This window comes from Glycine max, chromosome 18 (assembly GCF_000004515.6).
Source record: "Glycine max cultivar Williams 82 chromosome 18, Glycine_max_v4.0, whole genome shotgun sequence".
NCBI lineage: Eukaryota > Viridiplantae > Streptophyta > Magnoliopsida > Fabales > Fabaceae > Glycine > Glycine max.
Genome location: NC_038254.2, coordinates 5,088,121 through 5,109,718, shown reverse-complemented (window position 1 = coordinate 5,109,718; position 21,598 = coordinate 5,088,121). Strand labels below are relative to the sequence as shown.

Sequence of the window (21,598 nt, the reverse complement as noted above, 5' to 3'; positions counted from 1 at the left end):
AGATCTATTAGAGATCACAAATTATTGGAAAAAAAAGCAAAAGAAACATTTAGTTATTTTCATACGATAAAAAATGGAGAACCTATTCAAGATATACATGGAAAAAAGAACTATACACTAATAATGTAAAAAGTTTTACATCGTCCTCAAATTACAATCTATCATGTATGATAATTTTGTTGACTTTATGATAATTACTTTAAAAGTTATATTAATGATAATTTATGATTATACATAGTATAAAAAGGGTTTTACACTATTTGTGCATAATCATTAAATTATAAGTATATACTTACAAAAAAATTTCTTATTTCATCCTATTTCATTATATTTAGAAATGATTTCAAGATATACATGAGAAAAAGAACCTATACACTAATAATGTAAAAAGTTTTACATCGTCATCAAATCACAACCCATCATGTATGATAAGTTTGTTAACTTTATGATAATTATTTTAAAAGTCATATTAATAATAATTTGTAATTATAGGATAATATAAAAAGGGTTTTACACTCCTTGTGCATAATAATTAAATTATAAGTATATACTTACAAAAAATTTTCTTATTTCATCCTATTTCTTTATATTCAGAAATGATTCCATGAAAGAATGAACTGGACCATTCTAATTTCATTCTTAAATAAAAATCTGTTAGACTTATATTAGAGAAAGAGCCCCATTAATTGGTGTGATTCTAGTAAGAATTGAAACTTTGAATTCGCCATGCTATTAATTATAAATTTCACTACTTTGGAGAATATTAATTCTTAGTTCGACCTAAGGAAACTGCAATCTTGCAAGGTACCTATTAGAGATGTATACATGGACACAACACTGCCAAATGTTTCTAAACTGCCTATAATCCATTTCGTCAAAGAAGCATATAGCATAACAGAAATCAGCAATCACACATTCACATATATCTTGTCCCACTTTCCATTTCCGCCATTTGCAGGGGAAACTCATCTAGTCTTGTTGTATCTGGAGTTTGGCTTCCTCGTTGGGAAGGAGAATCACTCTCTCTCATCATAAGAAAAAAAGCATGAGGAGCCCAACCTACAGATTTGGAACAAAAATACAAGTCAAGAAACCAAAGATTGATGCCCAATTTAGATTAGCTTCTAGTTTGTATGATTTTTTTCAATTGTAAAGCATTGTTTTTAAGACTTTTCTAAGGCAAAAATGTTAAATTCTAAAAAATCTTATGGGTATTTACGGAAAAGTTATATGAATAAGTTGAAAGTTCAAGTATATAAACTAATATAAATTATCTAAAAAGTTTTTTTTTTTTGCCTACAATGACGATAAGAAAATTTAATTTTGCAACCTTGTGAAATTATCTAAACCTCTCATCACTTGGCCGACTGGGTTAAGTTTGATTTATTTTGAGTCACATATTCACTTAACTTTTTCTTTATAGTTGTTAAGAAGATAATCCAAACTCATTGTAAGAGTTATATTTCACTAGTTACCGAAGGAGTTTTTCTGCACTCATTTGAGCACCATCCAACAGACAACTTAAGGAAATATGAGCACAAGGTAATAACACTACTATAATTATAAATGTGGTCATATTGCTTTGGTTGAACTAGCAGATTACTCATTTGCCAGCGCCCACTTTCTAGTTTCTCTCCATAGAGAAAAAGAAAAAACATAGAAAATAAGACGCAATACTACAATACGAAGATTAAAGATCTAAATGACACTAATTGGGTATCTAATACTCTGCACAACTTTTGTCCAACCAATTTCTTCGTTGTTCCTAATTCCTATCATTCTTCATTGACATGATGAGGTCCAAACATTAACATTCAGGGGTTCAATATGTGACTTCCATGAATTCATGCAGTAACACTACTTTTTCAGGAATAAACAATACCCGAGAATAAATATGAAAATATTACATTCCAAAGTTCACATTCTCAGAAATAAACTTTTAATTCGCGAAATATACACACTCATAATTGTCCAGGAAAACAATTATTCAATACAAATGGTGGGCTAAATTGAAATTCGGAAGAAATAATCAAAGAACAAGAATTCGTACCATGTGGATGAGTAGGCAAAGGAAAGAGTAGCAAATAGCAGATTGAAGACACGGTAAGTCCTGAAGCAACAAATCAAAGGTAGTTACATAGGCATTATTTGCAAAACAATAATATTCAAATGTAGCAACAATGTATTGCATTATGATAACAAGTGTAACTAGCAAGAAACCTATAAGGCCTCCAGCAAACACATCAGTCCAATGATGCCAGTAATCATCAACTCGAGTAATTCCCACAAGAGCAGCAATAAGTAAAGGAAGCAAGACTAGGCATAGTTTCCCAATATGCCCCCTGCGATCAAACACTCTAACTTTCCCTGATAAGTACCATGAAAGGAAACCAAGACCAGCAAAGGACCCTGCATTTATTAATTACCAAATTAAAAAAGCCAAACACATTCCACAATTGATAATTTTCATAGTTAATGGTTAGACAACCTTCTAGACTAGGTTCATGTCATCAACACCTAACCATTATTTTTGAAACAGATATTCTACTACTTACATGAAGTATGCCCACTTGGAAAGCTTTTGTATCCTTCCTTTATAACTGCCTTAATCCCAGTACAAAGAACATCACCATTGTCTTTATCAAACACCTGCATGAACCAATTCACATAGCATAATTAAGCAATCAGTACTAGACAGAAAGGGCCAGAGACAAGAGAATCAGAAGGATTGAATGAGAAGTTAAGGATCTATTTGGTTTGAGAGGAAATTTCTTGGTTTTCATTTCCTGCTTTCACAAATAATTAAAAATGTACACAAAATGTTTTTTCTTTGTTTATAGGAAATGTTGAAAACAACAGAAATCTTCTTGTCACTATTACATTATACAAATCTTTTTAAAGTCAAAACAATGTGACCTTACTTTATAATATGAAATGAAAACAAACAAAATTCTCTGGAAACGACCTTAAAGGTTACAGAATACTGAGAATAAGAAGGAAAACACACAGGTATATTGTCAGGGAAACACCGGTGGAAGAAGTTTGGTCGCGGTCTACCAACAGCATCTTTAATGGAATCAGTGATGACTCCAGTGATTAAGCTTGAAAACATGAGACCTAAGTTCCAAATTAAGGAAGCAATTCCAATGAGATGATGATAAAACAAGTAACATACTGAGAGAGCACAAGAGAATACCCAATGTTGCATGGTGTAAATCATAGACATCCCTTCTGGCAAAGTAAAACGCAATAAAGATAAGAATGGGGATGAAAATAGAGAGGATCTGTTACAGGAATGATCAAGAAGTTAAGTTTTTGTATCCTTAATGGTATAAGGTATAATTTTGAGGTATCTCCATGGATTATTAGCATGATGGAAGCAGGTACCTACAGGGACACCCCACATGGGTATGGTATCTTCTTTGAATGGGAACATAAGGTCTCTCATCATGTCTTTCCCGATGTAGCGATGGAATGGTTCTATCATGTTCAAGGCTCCATCCATAGCAGCAAGAAGCAGAAGAATCAGCCAATCATGCATATGACTTAGTGCCAACTTGCTTCCTGTAGATTGAAAAACCATTTTTTTTTTCTCCCAAGTAAGGCTACAAAAGAAAAAGCTCAGTCACCTTTGTATTCATTTATTTTGGCTTAAGAACACTTGTGGTTGATCTGTAATGTTTAATATGTTCAAAGTGGCCATGCCTATGTAACGAATGGCTTGACACATTGCAGGGTAATAAACTGGAAATTGAAGGCTTTACAGGAATATAAAATAGGACAAAACTTAAATACAATTTCTTAAGTGATTTTAGTGTTGTTCTCCGTTTACAAATGGAGGTTCACTTTATCTAATAAAGTTTTGTATAAAAGATCAGGGTAGGCTACTGAGATAAAACTCCAATCCTAATTAGAGAACTATACTGAAAGAACTAATGGAACTGCATCTAAGTTGTCCTATAAAATACACTTACGATTATAAGTTTCAATGTTAGGAACCAAACGTGATCTGAGTATGACTAGCCTGATATGTTCCCATAGGATCTTGAACTCATGCTGAACGTTATTCATGGAAGATCATTACCATTAGCAACCTTTATTTTATAATCATGCAAAATATTTTATCAATTTTTAATTTGATCATTTTGTGTTAAGTTGATGCCTGCTACACTTGAATACTTCCCATGAAAGCAGTGTGTGAATAGTATTGCATCACGAAACATATTTTAATGTTCATTGGTAAGTAAAAATATATTTTTTTCTCTGCTCTCTATCTAATTACAATTTTAACAATCTAACTGTCTAGTGTATAAATGCAGTTTATACAACAAGCCTGTTGCATTTTTGCTCAAAGTTAAATGGAGAGTAACAGGACTAATAAAACTAATAAGAAAGGAGAGCAAAGAAGAAACTGGCTAAACATAATTTGTACAATATACTTTCAAAATGTAATAATCTATATGATGAAGAAAATAAGCAGAAAAGGAATAATAGTGTTTTTTAGAAGTCTGGCTGATTTTAACTTTTTTCACATGAACATATGGAAAAACAGATATTAACCCCATAAAATGCCTAAAGGAATTACAATGCAATATATATACTAACTACTGACGTGCAGATGAACATAAATAATATAGACACATAAGGAACTGATTGTGAGATTAACGTTTTAAAGTGAATAAATGTTAAGAATTAAAATCCATTAAGGGGCATAACGAGGATACCCATTCCTCCTTTGGCAAAATCAACTAAATATCTATGGTATATTGAGACAAAAACAGATAATGTCATTCACGAAATTATATTCCACACATATATGATCAAAGAAGACGATAGCCACAATGAAACTGGAACCTGAAAATTGTTATATAGATACAAAAAACTCAGACAGACCCTGAAGAGAAAAAAATTAAGGGAATCTAATTTGAAATAAGAAAATTAAAAATGAACCTTTAGCTTTAAACAAATGTTTGGAGAAAGAGATAGAGAAAGGCAGGGACGTGCATTTTTTAGACTGCACGCCCGGTGTCTAACGTAAAAGCTATGATCGAGAGAAACTTCAGATACATATCGGAGTTTGATGAATGATTTGAGGAAGAATTGCATCTTATGATCTAAATTAAAGTGTTTTTTTATTAATTATTAGTAATCTCAATTATGTAGTTATAGCATTAAGAATATTTTCTACTAACTAGTAAATCAACTATTTATAAAATGATAGTGGACTTTACTGGTTATGCATTTATATTTTCTACTAATTATTTGATTAATTCTCCATAACACTACTTCTAATTAGATTTTATATACAGTTTCAAGTTTTAAATATAGAAAATTACAATTGTACTTTAGCTAAAGTGAATATAAAATTACAATTGCAAATAGTTAACGACTAACATAAATAAATAATTATCAGCGATCGATGTAAACTCCCTCCTCAAATATGTGTTTATTTTTGGTAGTGATTTTTGAGTAATTTAATTATTTAAACAATAAAATAAAATGTTTTTTTTATAAATATACATATAAAGATGCTGCAAAAAAATTACGAGTTTTGCATCTAGAATTAATTTTGTTTATTAATGTTTTTAAAGAATTTTAATTTCTATCAAAATTAATTCTTTTATCTCAAAATTGACTTTAAAAGCAAAATTTTATTTACCCACAGTCCTTTCGGTAGAGTGGAAATAATTGAAAATAAAAATAAATTGAAATGAAAATTTTAAATTAAAGTAAAATAGAAAAGTGTGACTCTCACTTCATTTTAGTATTTATTTTCCTTTTTTTTCACCCTCTTCTCTATGCAAACGAACGGATCTTGCATGACCATCTAGTGCGCTAATTCATGCCTGTATAGCAAAGGGGAAAGTTAACATAAACAAACAACCATTGTCAATTTGTAATATAGTTCATTCTTAACATTAAACCCAAGATAATTGAACTACAAGCTCATAGCTATTCAATTTTACATATTAAGTAAAAGATTCGAAATTTTTTTGAAGTTAAATAATTTGGTTGTTAATATAAAAAAAATCTAATTCAATTGATGTGTGATTTTTTTAAAAAAATTTATTGACACTTTCTTCTATTGATATAAAACAATCATTTAACTGATAGTTATTCAATTTATTTTTTCCTTTCCTTATTTTGCAATTGGTGAACCAAAAGTTAGAATATAAAAGGAAATAAATAAGTAACATGAGAGAGCATAAGTTTTATTTATTTATTTTGGTCAATAGTTTACAAATTAAAAAGTCAAAATCCCAAAGTCATGTATATTGGGCCTCAATTAGGATAGGTTTGATTTAGAAAAAAAAAGATAAGTTTTTAAATTAAAGTAAAATATAAAAAATTATAAATCACCTAAAAATATAAAAATTTTCTTCAGTATTATTTCTTTTCTCTTTATCAAATAACCCATCGTATTTCCATCCATGGGCAAGCAATTTGCCCCAACACAGAGGGTTAAAGACACAAAACCAGACAACATAGTAATAAACTAATAAAAACAACAAAAGCATGAGCATATATGTTCCACTGCCAGTATACTTCAATAGCCATGGGCCTCAGACCAGTTCACTACACCACTGACACCACACATTAAATGCTATGCAGCCTTCACCACTTTCACTTAGCACCTATCACCATTGACACCTACTTACAAACCTCCAAAAAAATTTCAAACTATATAAAAAAAAAACCTTGCTAGGAGTATCCTTAGAACATAACAACAAATATTTTAAGAAATTGGTTAAAAAACTAAAAAAAATATATATTTATCATAAAAATCATAAAAAAAGAAGAAGAAAAGGAGCACTTGTCAGCATTTGAAAAAAAATAAAAAATACACAGACATTGAATTGAACCCCAAAGCTTGAAACTTGAAACCTCCAACAAAAGTTGCCACTTACACAGTAGCCAAGATTGCATTTTTCCCTCCTTCCTTGTCCAGAATCATCAAACATCACAACACAAACCTGAAATGCCTACTACCACTTTTTCTTGCTTCCTCTTCACGTTCCTCATCATCACTTCCAGCATTGCCTGTGTGGCTGGAGCTGTGGGGGTGAATTGGGGCACCATGGCTTCTCACCCCCTTCCACCCCACAAGGTGGTGAAGCTCTTGAAGTCCAACAGTATCACCAAAGTCAAGCTCTTTGATGCCAACTCTGATGTTCTTCAGGCCCTTTCTGGCTCCAACATTGATGTTAGTGTGGGTGTTCCCAACACTATGCTCAGGAGCTTGAACTCTTCTAAGAAGGCTGCTGATAGCTGGGTCCATGATAATGTTACCCGCTACATGCCTAATGTGGGCAGTGTGACACGAATCGAGTGAGTCAGATTATAATATCTTGGCTCTTTTTGTTGCCCCTTTGCTTTGTTTCACTTGTGCTTTGTAGTTGCTTTGTTGTGTTATTGTCAATCATCTTCTTATTATTCTTTTATTTTCCCATTTTTTTTATAAGTGTTTTAATTCTCAATACATGGTTGTTTTGCTTTGGATTTTTTGTTTACCTTTTTTAATTTACTGATGATCATGGGCATTGTAAAGGGGGGTTTTCAATTCCGTGTTTGTTATTCACCCTTTGATGAGTTATCCTGAAGAGTAAAACAAGCATTAGTGTCTGCATACGATAGGTTTTTATATTATAGAACAATCCCATAGGTGTCAAGCGGCACGGTTTTCATATAACCATATGAGGATTGCCATAGCTCAAAGGGACCGAAGATAATTAACTACAGAATGCTAGAATCTGTACTTGGACCATTGAGACTATATACCAAGAAGAAATCAGGATGATGTCCAATTTGTTGAACTTGATTCTTTTTGTTAAGTCTGTGTTTCTTTTCTTTATTAATCAGCTTCCTTGGTTCACTGCACATTTGCCCTTCACTTCCAGATATATTGCCCCTTCTAGTAGAGTTGGGTATTGGCCTCAATAGCAATACCGGCTTGCTAGTCCGTGTAAGAAAATAATAACAGGTGAAGAACTTATGATTTATGATATGTTGCAAGCTACTGTTTTGTGTGTGTATGTGCAGAAGACAGTACTGCAGTTAGTGACATACATAAAATGCATCTTGTTTGATCTCGGATGGACAAGCTTTAAGTTTGCTCTTTTAACTTTAAGAGTTGGTTTTGGAAAAAAAACATTACTATTTTCTCAGTATTGCATGCTAGGAGAATGAAAAGCTAGTCTGCAAACTTGTCTAAATGTTGGTTCTGTACCCTGAAAATGCTGATGCTGTAGATATCTAGTTCCATTTATGCCTTAATAATTTACAAATATGAGCGAGTTTTAATAAACTCCTCAACAAGTACTTGTAAGACAAACAAAAATAATATGAAAAGTTCTCGCATAAGTTAAAACTAATTTATGCACCTCAACTTTTTCATAAGTTCCCCCACAGAAGTTGACCAAGAGTCATTCAATTCATGATCATATTCTATTATCTATGTTCTTCCACTGTAGTTGTAGAACAAGCATATCTTCCCTTCCTCTGTTACCAATAATATCAGGGGAATGTTTAAGAAGGTGGACTAGAATCACATAATAAAATGCTCACTACTTGATAATGGAACCACTGCAATGGTTCGAAAACAAGCCCCATTCTTGTTCCAGGGAACCATGTTTATTAGGAAAATCATTTTTGGGGAAGATGGAATGACAGTCTTGTCTCATCTTATCTTGCTTAGGACTTTATCAGCTAACAGGATTTGAAACAAGATATTAAAGAAATTCATCTAGCAGCTATGATCTGGCAGTATGGCTAGAGCCACTGAGCTGCATTGTTGAATCCAGTTTTTTTTCCAATTGAACTCAAATTTGAAATAAAATGGATTTTGTATCTCTTATCAGTCTTATGGATGGTTCCCTCTACATATAGTTCTAAACATAACTTTTGCAGATATGTTGCAGTTGGTGATGAGCCATTTCTTAAAATCTACAATGAACAATTTCATCCCTTCCTCATTGGAGCTGCTATGAACATTCAAGCAGCTTTAAAGAAAGCAAAATTGGACAGCAAAGTGAAAGTTGTGGTTCCATGTAGCTTTGACAGTTTCGAGTCAGGATTTAACCTGTCCTCGGGAGTGCATTTGAGGCCTGACATCAACAAAACCATGATTGAGCTCCTCACATTTCTTGATAAGCATGGATCACCTTTCTTTGTGACCATTTCCCCATTCGTAACCCACCTTCAAACCAAAAACATTTCGCTGGATTTCTCCCTCTTCAAAGAAACTGCACGCCCTCATAATTTTAGCCATAAAACATACAAAAACAGCTTTGACTTAAGCTATGATACAGTGGTTACTGTATTATCAACAGCGGGATATCCTAATATGGACATTGTCGTGGCGAAGATTGGTTGGCCAACAGATGGTGCTGTCAATGGAAGCTCATACCTTGCAGAAACCTTCATTAAAGGCCTTATAAACCACCTTCATAGTAACTTGGGGACCCCACTTAGGCCACACAAGCCACCACTTGAAACATACATTATGAGCCTTCTTGATGAGGACCAAAGGAGCATTGCTTCTGGAAACTTTGAAAGGCATTGGGGTTTGTTCACTTTTGACGGCCAAGCAAAGTACCATATGGATCTTGGCCAAGGTTCAAAGAGCCTCGTGAATGCTCAAAATGTTGAGTATCTCTCTTCTAAGTGGTGTGTTGTGAACAACAATAAAGACTTGTCAAATGCAACTGCCAGTGCTTTAGAGGCTTGTGCAAGTGCTGATTGTACTGCTCTGTCTCCTGGTGGATCTTGCTTTAACATCAGCTGGCCTAGTAACATATCATATGCTTTTAATAGTTACTATCAGCAGCATGATCAGAGAGCTGAAAGCTGTGACTTTGGAGGTCTAGGTTTGATCACTACTGTTGATCCATCCATGGATCATTGCAGATTTCCCATTGAGATTCGCGTCTCTCACTCAGAATTTCACAGGATGTGTAATTTCCTGCAGGTGATTTTACTTGTAACAACCCTCTTGGTGTCTTTGGCACTTTGACATAGGTAACCATTGGGGAGGATCATATTTTGGCCTGCCGTAATTTTTTTGTAGATGTATATTGATGAATTGAAATGGTTAGCACCTTTTATTTTAATTTACTTATGCAGGTTAAATACGAAGAATGTCACTTTTCATTTTTACTCATTTGCATACATTTCTGAGTTCTCATTAATCAATTGCATGTGGTTGGTGAAATTACTATTTCCAGAAGTTGAGTGAAAATATCATCATAAATATTCATGATATATGCAATAAGGTACTATTATAGAGCTTAGAAGCAGCATGGATGTTTTTTTATTGACAAAAGTTTATTCAAAATAATGCTTAATTTTCTGTCTGTTCCAGTGTTCCGGAAGACTATAGTTACCTTTCTTGGTGCTTTTGATATGGAGTTGTTTGATTAGGAAATGAAAATGTCCTTGTTCTTTTCTTTGAAGTTCTATTTTTACTACACTATGTTAAGAAATCACTAGAAGGAAACTAGGATCAGACTGTTCTAGCTTTACTGTTCTAAGTTAGCTAGCGCCTTACGATACTAATGGAGAAAATATTAATAATTTTTTTTATTGCATTCAAAATATAATAAATACTTTTTTCTAATAAAACCTTGCTAGTTTTAAATCCGTTTTGAAGGTGGATATCAACATTTTTTTTGCTTTACAATTACGGTTTTATTATGTATTATTCTGAGTACAATTAAGAAATCTATAAATAAAATAAAGTTATTAAAGATTACGACAATGATATATTGATAACATTTTTCCATTTTTGTACAATTTTAATTTTTCCTATAAAATCACATTATTATTTTCTATTATGAAGATTTTTTTTAAAAAAATAGTACTTAATCATGGATGGTATAAAGATTTTTACAATGATATTTAATTTTGAATTATCATAAAATTAAAAATTGACACTTTTATAATAATCACTTTTAAAGTTAGAGTAATTTTTAATTGGTTGAATTTTTTTATATTAATAGTATATCAAAATTAAACTCTTTTTCTTTTTAAAACATTAAATACATTTATTTTTTATTTAATACAATCTTCTATTTGTAAAAAAAAGTTATTCGAGGATATGTAACACCCAATGTTACAACTTGTAAAGTATGTTGAATTTTATTGATGTTTAAATGTTAAATGTATAAGTTTATAGATTATAAAATTATTTATATTTTTTTTAATATAGATGGCATCATCATTAATTACAATGGTGGATTTATTGTGTAAATCTTGGTTACAAGATATTAGAACCTACACGAAGCTTGACTTGTGTGAAGGAACGACTCAACAAACTGACTAAGTAAGATAACGTGGGCCGTTAGAAAGGGGCTTTAAGGTCTTCACATTTAGGCCCATTTCGCAGTGCTTTCTTTACTCTACTTCACAAACTCAGCGTGCTAAAAGAATCTCGTTCTCGCGGTCTCAAGGAACCCTAGATCGGATCATGTCTGGAGCGTACGGTCAAGACGGCGGCGGTTCCGCGCCACCGTCTTATGGAGCCAGCGGCGGATACGGTTCCACCGGCGGTGGTGCCGGTGGAGGTGGTAGTTATGGTGGCGGAGGCTATGGAGGAGGAGGAGGTGGTGGCGGATATGGTGGTAGTGATGGCGGGGGAGGTGGAGGTTACGGAGCCAAAGGCAGCGGAAACGGCGGCGGATATGGTGGTAACGATGGTGGAGGTTATGGCGGAAGAGGCGGCTACAGTGGAAACGATGGCGGAGGCTATGGAGGAAGAGGCGGCGGGGGAGGTGGTGGTCAAGGTGGCCGGGGAGGTGGAGGTTATGGTGGTCGAGGTGTTATTTTTTACTTTGTTTTATCGTTTTATCTGTTAATTTATTTATTCTTATTTATATAATGTTCTTATTTGATGTGAATTTCTGCAGGAGGTGGTGGTGGATTTCAAGGCGGAGATCGCGGTGGTCGAGGTGGCGGTCGCGGCGGCGGCCGTGGCGGCGGTAGAGATGGAGACTGGCGTTGTCCTAACCAAAGGTTCTTTTTTTTTAAAAAAAAAATTCTGCTCTTGAGAATATTTCCTGCTTTTCATTAGCTGAAGCTGTGAGAATTTTACTGCTGTTGATTTCTGTGTTTCTCTATTTGATTTTGAAATTGCCTTGTATAGTTGTGGGAATTTGAACTTTGCAAAAAGGGTTGAATGCAACAAATGCGGTGCTCCAAGTCCTAATCCCAATAGTTCTAATGACCGTGGTGGTGGTTATAATAGAGGAGGAGGAGGAGGTGGGGGCTATGGTAACAATCGAGGAGGAAGAGGTAATGACTATAACAGTGGAGGGGGTAGATCTGGGAGTTATGATGGAGGGAGAGGCAATGACTATAACAGTGGAAGGAGTGGTAGTAGTGATGGTAGAGGTGGTTCATACAGAGGTAATCAAGGTAGAGAAGATGGTGGTTATGGTCAAGTTCCTGCTCCTACTGCCCAATCTTATGGTGGTGGTGCTGGTGGAAACTACCCACCCACTTACAGTTCTTATGGTGGTGGGAATGCAAGTTATGGAACAGAAGCAGTTCCTCCACCTGCAAGTTATACTGGTGGACCCAATTCCTATCCTCCATCATATGGGGGTAATGTGGGTGGTTATGGGGGAGATAATCAAGGGGATGGACGGAGTGGCGGTAGATCCGGGCCTCCTACTGGATATGACAGCACTTATGGTGCTGGTAATCGAGGTGGATTTGGTGGATCTTCTGCTGAGCCCCCTGCTGCAGTGAGACAGTGTGATGAGAATTGTGATGATACATGTGACAACTCTAGAATCTACATCTCAAACCTACCACCAGATGTGACTATTGAAGAATTGAGGGAACTTTTTGGAGGCATTGGACAAGTAATATCCTGATCTTTTTACATTAGAGTTTTGCATATTGATAATATTTTATATATGAATGCAATGCTGAGTAAATTCACATGTTTTTTTTTTTTAATTTGTAAGTACATTTTTTATGGGTTATATCTCTGATCGTGCTTATATAAGAAATGCTTTACTTGTGCTAGGGAAATATGATTATTTTTCTCTTCTCTTACTTGAAATAGGCACAACATGCCATGATTTTGTTGCATATTTTTAACCATTTAGGTTGGAAGAATAAAGCAGAAGAGGGGCTATAAAGATCAGTGGCCTTGGAACATAAAGATTTACACTGATGATAATGGAAACAATAAGGGTGATGCTTGCCTTGCTTATGAAGACCCTTCTGCAGCACATTCTGCTGGCGGTTTTTACAATAGTACTTCATCGAACAATTTCCTCATTTCTATCTGTCTATATATTTAGTGTCTCTCGTAAAGGGATGTTAATATAGAATATTGCATTTCAGATTATGATTTGAGGGGTTACAAAATCAGTGTTGCAATGGCAGAAAAATCTGCACCAAGAGCTCCACCTGCATATAACCAAGGGTATCTATTACACACTCAATTAATATTGACTGTTTTCATTATTTCATCACAAATTTGAAGATCAATGCTATTGAAATATTTAGTTGTAGCTGTGTTATTATGCTAATCCTGTGTAATGGGATATAAAATTATGCTCCACCTCCACCTGCATATAACCAAGGGTATCTATTACACACTCAATTAATATTGACTGTTTTCATTATTTCATCACAAGTTTGAAGATCAATGCCATTGAAATATTTAGTTGTAGCTGTGTTATTATGCTAATCCTGAGTAATGGGATATAAAATTATGCTCCACCTGCATATAACCAAGGGTATCTATTACACACTCAATTAATATTGACTGTTTTCATTATTTCATCACAAGTTCAAAGACCAATGCCATTGAAATATTTAGTTGTAGCTGTGTTATTGTGCTAATCCTGTGTATTGGGATATAAAATTCATGTTATGTTTTATAGTAGTTAAAAAATTATGTCCACTAAGTTTCTATGCATGTTTGTTATATTTCTCACTTCATAAGAATATATGCCAAAGATGAAAGTATTGAACTTATTACCTACGGTCAATAATGAAAGGCACTGAAATGCTGGTTATGAAATTTAGTTGTTTGGTTAATCAATTAGATTGGGATTCATTCTGTACATTTATCAATGAAAGGATTTATCACACAAGTACACAACTGGTCATTGTGTATGAATGTTTCCTTGTCTAAATTTTATTTTTCTTGTTTTATAGGGGCAATAGGGGTGGCTATGGTGGAGATAGACGCAGAGACAATTATAGAGATGGAGGTGGTGGTTCTGGGCCTGATAGGCGTGATCATTATGGAAATCGTTCTCGTCCATACTGAGAGCTTGGACATTGAACGTTTTATGTACTATGAATTGTGGGCTGAGGGTTTAATTATTTCAGTTGGCTGGTTTCTTAAACTGGAAGCAAAGAGGTAGGTTGTTCACTCACTTTGAGCAATACCTCTTCCGCGCTCCTTTTTGTTTCTAGCTGGTGGGTTTTGAATTTAAACCAGGGATTAATTTAATCATGTGAATGTTTTTTCTAGAGGAAAGTGGATAGTCTCCCAATTGCTTGCTGCTAAGGTAGGTGTTGAATATTTCAGGTGAGTGCTGCTTTCACGATAATGTGCCTAATACTTGCTTGGAAATGAAACCATGTGTCATTATGTGGATAAATGCTTGCATTCCTAGCTCATCCCATGTGGCATCTGGTACAAGCAGATGATGGCATTAATTAATAGAATGCTTTATGTCAGTCATGGTTCCATAGATCAATAAATCTTAGTTACAATGTTTTAAGGGAAATCTGTTTTTGTCAGGAAAGTAGTAATGCTGGCTGCTCTTTGCTTTAAATTAAAGCCTTTACAATCAATCAATTATGAGTGATACTATCGTTGTCTGTTTGAAAGTGAGGCTCCATGATGTCTTGTATTTTTCTTCATTTACTTGATAGTTTGGGAAGTTTTAATTTAACTGCTTGAAATTGTTATCTAAGCAGCTCAAGGTAGAGCCAAGCTTGTGAGCTAATTTAACACTGAAAAGAATGCAATTTACTTTATCATTGAAGTTTTGAAAACCGCTTCATTTTGAGTCAGAACCTAGGATTATAGCATATAGCAACAAGGTTGCTATAATGTTAGCTTCGTAATTGAAGTTTCATACTTTGATGGGATTTTTTTGTTTCATGACTGAGTAGCAAAGCTAATGCTTTTTTAGGGACAGAGCTGAACAAAATATTCTACTATTTTGGAGATTAATCAGATAAAGTAGTTCCAAATATTATTGTAGTTCAAGTTGTACATAATGTCCACCAAGCTTCAATCAAGTTTCATTTAAAGTAGATGAAAACTTATATCAACAAGCTTCTAGATGTGAAAAGTACTGTTGCATATCTGATGTAATGTAATGCAGAAGCAATTCTTGTATAGTCTTTTTAGCTTTCCTATTGGTTTGTTTTCTTATTTTACATCAGCTAATAGGGATGTCAAGTAACTTTTTAACTGTTATACACATGTTTTTAGCAAGCTAGCTATTGGAGTTCGCACTTCACAGTAGCATTCCTGTGCTTATTGTCTGCAATGCTAGTTTGTTTACATGATAAAATGAGAATAGTTGCATTGCTAGTTTGTTTTATGGTTCACACATCCAGTCCCATGTGGCTTTTGCATATTCAGTATCACTTGCGAGCAGAACTTTCTTCCTTTGGCTATTTATGGTGTGAAAAATATGGTAGCTTCTTACCGGGCTTGTCCCCAGATGGGTTTTGGAGGGCATATAATTCAACAAATGTACTTTGACACTTAGTGGTCTAATTGTGTTATATATAGCCTGTTAATAAAGGATTTCCTTTTTTGTTATCGTCCTTACAGGTTAGTGTCCGGTATTTGTTGGTTGTGAATGCCCTCTTGTCTAATATTGGACAATCTTTGAGACGGTTTCATAGAGGATGAACTTAAACTTCCATCAGTTATTTAAATCCCCTGATGTCTTTCTGACCATTTTTTCGTAATTCTTGTTTTCTATTTTGTTGAAACTTTCACCGGCGTTGTAATAATTTGATTATTTCATCAACGTTGATGTTTTGCAAAATGTATTGGGTCTTTGTCAAATCCTGGGATCAAAACGTATTGATCAATAATATAGCAAATTCAACGAGATTGAGCGTGTGGTGATCAATTATTGGGTCAGCGTGAGTGAACGGGAGCACTAAGTTTTTTTTTTTTTTTCTTAATTTCAGTCGAGAGCTATGAAGATAAAATTTTACAATTGAACATAATTTTATTATTTGCACCAAAATTTGTTACATCGCCAAAAGGGAAGTTTGTGAAAATCTAATAACCAATTGGTTTATGTTATGGTTACTCGCACGTTTTGGAATGATGGGTTAGTTTATACGTAAAATATTTTTTTAGTCCAGTTTCATATATCTCCTTGAAGTCGTTCTTAAAGACTGAGTACAAGCCTAATACACTAATCTAGGTAATGATACAAGAACCTCGTTAGTATTTTCAACTTAAATAGATTATGTTATTTTCTTAAGAGATAACATTCTTCGAGTTTATGTGAAATTAAAAGTCATTTAAGAACACATTTCTTTAAAACTTTTTAAAGTCAAATAATTAAAAGAAATTTGAAACCTTTTTTCTCATTGTTGCTTCTTTTTTTTATCTTGTTTTATAAAAAATTAAACTTAAATATAATTTTGGTTTTCATATTTTTCTTATTCTATAGCTTTAGTCATTCTATTTTAAAATAAAAATATTTTGTTTTTCTATTTTAAAAATTCCACAAGTTTAATCCTCATATTTCAAAATAGAAACATTTGTTTCTTATATCTCAGAAAATTTATAATTTTGAACCTCATCTTTTAAAAGGAAAATTGTAATTTTAGTCAAATCTTTAATTATATATATATATATATATATATATATATATATATATATATTTCTTTATTTCCTTTTTTTCTTACATTATAATTAATTAAATCATTTTTTGAAAATACCTTAAATAAATATGTTACGTCTAGGGTTTAACTAGATCAAAATAGAAGAAATAAAGCTTAGATGAAATTAAAAATTTGATTAAAATTGTAAATTTTATAAAATAGGAGGATTGAATGTTTTTATTTTGAAATAAAGGATTAAAATCACGTATCTTTTAAAATAAAGGAATCGATGTCTTTATTTTAAAATAGAGAGATTAAAATTGAGGATTAAGCAAAATATAGGGATCAAAATTGTATTTAAGAAAAAAAAAACTACAATTTCTCATTTTGCCTCCTATAATGTATTGAAGTAAAGCACGATTGTAATTTGATCATTCGTTCGTTTTATGGTTGAAAAATAACCTCTATTCGCAAATGTCTAATTCCTTTTGCTATGCTGTGCGCCATATTTATAAAAAATTCTAAATTAATAGTCATAGTTGAATTTTAAGGTTAATATTCTATTGATATAATATACAAGCAAGGAATGTATTGTTATATGTGTTTTGGTTACGGGTTATAGTTGGTTTTTAAGATGGTAATTATGCTATTGAATATAAAATGAAAAGAGAGGTCCCCCCGTTTCTAAAAAAATATATAAACGATGGAATCCACTCATTTTTTTTTATATATGTCCTATTTCGTTTATTTTTTTTACAATGGTGGCACTGAGGTTTGAATTAAAGAATTTATGTATATTATTCCAAGTTTCCCACTACTAGGCCAACCCTAGTGGTTTTCTTATTTCATTTACTATTGCTATGTTTTTCAATAATTAGTATTAATATGATTTTTTATTTACTATGAGAGTGTAGATCAATCGGCAAAAAGTTGTTTCAGTTTAAATAGAGGTCTTAACTTCAAATACTGAATATGTAACTACAAGACTCAAAGAGAATTGTCTTCCATGAAAAAGATACATGTTATTTATAATTTATTATTATTATTTTGAAATTCAATATTTAGAAAAAAAATATAAAAAAAATTGTGATTAGGGTGGTTATAGTAGCAAGAGCCATTGGAAACTTTTTATACATAAGAAGAATTCATTTTTGTTATTACTAGAGTAGGAAGAAGAAAAAAATAATTGAAAAATCTCTAACCATATAGCTTTTTTTTTTCACCTATATTTTGTATTTAGCAATTTATCAGAATCTCCCCCTCCAATTTTACATAAGCTATAAAGCTCTTAAACTTCACGAACTCTCAATGCCATTATATATAATTTTTTTCGCCATCATCTATTAAAAATGTACTTCATAAACTTAAATATTAAATTGGAAAAAACTGTGAAGTAATTAAAATTTAGTCTTGTAATTTTATATGTCAAACGAGATATAAGGTGGGTTGAGATAATTAAATAAATAAGAAAAAAGAAAAAAAATTATGTGTTCAATCTTCTTTATTAACAAAAACTAGCATTACTAATAAATTAATATTTATCGATTAAAAAAAAACACTTTATATCTCAAGTTGATGACTTTATCTGTGTACCGCATATTCAAATGGATTGCTCATAGTAATAGTAAGACTATTACTGTACAGGGCACTGACAATCCTTAAACTCATCCAAACCAATAACATTAAAGGAGCTAAATATATATAAAGAAATATTAGTAATGTTTTTATTTTATTTTACTGCTAACAGTTTAAAAAAAGTGTGAGTCCTACTTATTAAGTAAATCTCATTGATGACTTTATAATTTTAATAAATTTTAATTAATAAAAAAATATGTTAAAGAATATTGCAACTCCTTGTACATTAATACATTAATGTACATCTCTACGTGTTAAAAAAAGTAAGTTAAAAAGTATTGTAGCTCCTTTTTAATTTTGCATTCACTAGTGGCTTATTTTTTTAAAAAAGAAAATCAGATTTTGTCTATTACAAAATTAAGTTTAATAACTGATAATAAATGTAAAATAATTTTACTTGATAAAAAAAAAGTTTTACTCTATTGTTCTTTTTTTCTTCATATTTAAACCCGACCTTTTTAAAATTTCAAAGTTGGAGTTCTGAAAGACGTTCCTTAACCGCCATTGCCAATTTCCTCTCCCTCCCGCGCAATGTCACACTCTGTGGACGAACAACTCTCCTTTCTTCGCTCCCTAATCCAAGCCAGAAGGTCTTCTCTCTCTCTCTCTCTCTCTCTCTCTGTATCCATCTATAACATTTCGATTTCATTACATGCAGTTTCTGCGACTCTACCCTCCGATTTCTCGAATCGCTCTTGGTCTCCAAGGACGTGAAATCGTTGATCGAAGTTCGATCCAGCTTGACGCACCTCCTCAGATCTGAATCCCTGTCCGTTATTCGCTCCATCGCCGCAAAAACCGTCCACGACAAGCTTCTCGTTCTCGATTTTTTCGTCCGCGCTTTCTCTCTCGTCGGAGATCAACAGGTACTCTTACGGCTTCTCAGCTTCACAATCTTCTCTTCAGAAAACGTTGTCTTGTTCCATTTCTCGTGCATTTTATTACCTCAACTTTCCTAATTGAAATATCAAACTATATATATATATAGCAGGGACGTGTATGTGCTGATTTAATTAGTTGCTATGAAAATGCGTCGTGCTAATGTTTATTCTCTTTTGCGTTTTCGAATTCCTTTTTGCAAGAGTTGTTTGGCGTTGAGATACGAGGCTTTAGTTATGAGAGAACACAAATCTGCTAGTTGTCAATGGCTACAAGTTTCGCCTGCGGAATGGTTAAGTTTTGTGGAGAACGCGGTGCACAACGGTTTTCACGCCGTTGCCGAAAAGGTATGAGATATGGTGCAAATTATAATCTGCGATGTGAGACGTAGCAATTTATTTTAGGAGAACAGATTTAGAAGAGTTTTGAATCCATGATATAAAACTGTCTCTGTATTTGTTATTGAACCATACATGAGGGTTTGTTGTGTAAATAGTTGAGACTTCATGAAGATGCTTTAGGCAATTTAAGTTCTATTTGCATAGACTTCTATATAAGGACTTTAAGTTATAAAGAGAAGAGGATAAAAAGGTAAAATAATTAATTAAACTTCTATTGTAACTTAAAATTCACTTATTCAATCACTGGATTGGATGGTTAAGGGAGAAGAGAAGGAGAGGAAGGTTGCAAGTTTCATCCCTCCTGCTAACAAAAACTAACATTTTAACAATTAACATTTGTTGATAAAATAAAAACTTATTTGATCACTTTAACGTTAGGAGAGTTTAGTTGTGTCTGTATGCTTAATTTCTGCTTGGCAATTAGGCATGTGAAATTGCATTGTCGTGCCTTGGGAATAATGATGATCTGAAGCACGGAAGAGACCCAGTTCCAGAAAACTTGAAGGCTGTTATCAGTGAGATTACAAGGCTCAGGAACTGTGCAATGGCATCTGTTGCTTCACGATCTGGTATCTCTTCACTCATCCATTAATTGCATTGAAGATTCACGCGATTAATGTTCTTCGAAATATATCAATATTTAAAGCAGATTTGAATTACGAATCGTTTTCAGATTATGCAATTCAGAATGATAGCAGCAAATTGTTTGGTCCTATTGCTGTGTCCATCACTCATTTTCAACTAAAAATTCTGTAGAAGTGTGCAGCTTATGCTGTTCTTTGCTGTTGTATTTGGTTAGACAAAAAGCCTAGGCATCCTTTTGCCCGAGATTTGCTTTGTAATAGGAATGTCAAATGTGTGTATTTAGGTTCTCTTTTGTACATTACTTATAACTGTGTTAAGAGTGTTTCCTTGTTTTGTAGGATATCTTTTATTCTTTTTAGTTTTTCCCCAAATTTCTCCATTTTTCTCTTTCTCTATTTAATTTAATCATGCAAGGAGGCTAAAAATTGTACATGTAATCAAGTTTCGTTGACTGTTTCATTATTTTTGGTTTCTCTGATGTTATTTACCTATTTGTAGTCCGTTTGTCATACACTTCTCCTTTGGATGGGTATATAGGGGATATTGCACTTGTTATTCATTCCCCCCTCAGTGGCTAGTTGCACGAACATTGATATTTAAACTAGATTTTTATATACTTTTCAGAAACTAATGCATTTTTGTGCTTTATGAGTAGTCATTAGTTCACTGCTAATGCTGTTTCCTCATATCAGTTCAGGTGCAGACGGCAGAGTATCTAAAAAGGAAAACAACAGAGCAGCAAAAACCGGACTTAATCTACACAGAAAAACGATGTCTAGCAAGCACTTCTTTCAGAAACGGAATTAAGAGACAGAATATACGAAAGTTACGTGAACACCAAAGTCTCCAACAGATCAGCAGTGAATTAAATGGAAGACATCCAAATTTGAGGTTAAATGATCAATTTAATTGTGACTTCTTTTCATTGAACTAATTCATTGTTTAAGCATGTGAAGTTTTTAAATTTCAGTCTTTTTTCCATTTGAGTATTAAACCTTGATTAGTTTCTGGTGTTTTTAGTTTTTACACATTGAAAGAGCTAGTTGCTTACGCCATATAATATTTGACAAGTTAACAAAGGCAGTAGCGCAGTACATATGATTATATACCATTTGTGCACAGCTATTTAATTGCAAATCTGAATTTCTGTTACCTAATAAACTAACTTTTTTTGTGTGTGATCAGTTGAAGCCGATAGTGCAGATTGCAAGCTCCTCTTCAAATTTTGTTTCAGACGCTATCCCCACTCTGACAACAACTGA

The 21,598-nt window shown here is 33.1% G+C and overlaps 4 protein-coding genes across 7 annotated transcripts; 3 read left to right on the top strand and 1 right to left on the bottom strand.

The window, feature by feature from the left end:
• Window positions 1-804: 804 nt before the first annotated feature.
• LOC100809820 (lipid phosphate phosphatase 2) lies at window positions 805-3,583 on the bottom strand. Its single transcript, XM_041012074.1, has 7 exons — window positions 3,322-3,583; window positions 3,197-3,286; window positions 3,008-3,117; window positions 2,556-2,649; window positions 2,221-2,409; window positions 2,051-2,110; window positions 805-1,059 (listed from the first exon to the last, which is right to left on the bottom strand). Exons 1-7 carry the CDS (start codon window positions 3,581-3,583, stop codon window positions 917-919), a joined length of 948 nt encoding a protein of 315 aa, XP_040868008.1. The 3' UTR covers window positions 805-916.
• A 2,802-nt stretch (window positions 3,584-6,385) lies between these two features.
• On the top strand, window positions 6,386-10,161 carry LOC100809284 (glucan endo-1,3-beta-glucosidase 9). The gene is made up of 2 exons (XM_003552887.5): window positions 6,386-7,329; window positions 8,908-10,161. The coding sequence occupies exons 1-2, from the start codon at window positions 6,980-6,982 to the stop codon at window positions 10,010-10,012; spliced, it is 1,455 nt and encodes a 484-aa protein (XP_003552935.1). The 5' UTR covers window positions 6,386-6,979; the 3' UTR covers window positions 10,013-10,161.
• Window positions 10,162-11,394: 1,233 nt separating this feature from the next.
• LOC100819953 (transcription initiation factor TFIID subunit 15b) lies at window positions 11,395-16,040 on the top strand. 4 transcript variants are annotated; one of them, XR_005889700.1, is made up of 8 exons: window positions 11,395-11,813; window positions 11,904-12,009; window positions 12,140-12,863; window positions 13,113-13,263; window positions 13,354-13,435; window positions 14,176-14,383; window positions 14,498-14,534; window positions 15,821-16,040. XR_005889700.1 is itself a non-coding variant. In XM_006602010.4 (6 exons), exons 1-6 carry the CDS (start codon window positions 11,465-11,467, stop codon window positions 14,288-14,290), a joined length of 1,527 nt encoding a protein of 508 aa, XP_006602073.1. In that variant the 5' UTR covers window positions 11,395-11,464; the 3' UTR covers window positions 14,291-15,927. The 4 variants fall into 4 exon arrangements, 1 of the variants encoding a protein (XP_006602073.1); XR_419339.4 differs by having other exon boundaries at window positions 14,498-14,554; XR_005889699.1 differs by having other exon boundaries at window positions 14,498-15,927.
• Window positions 16,041-19,002: 2,962 nt separating this feature from the next.
• LOC102666672 (protein DOUBLE-STRAND BREAK FORMATION) lies at window positions 19,003-21,598 on the top strand. The gene is made up of 5 exons (XM_014770451.1): window positions 19,003-19,061; window positions 19,130-19,337; window positions 19,554-19,697; window positions 20,176-20,320; window positions 21,522-21,598. Exons 1-5 carry the CDS (start codon window positions 19,003-19,005, stop codon window positions 21,596-21,598), a joined length of 633 nt encoding a protein of 210 aa, XP_014625937.1.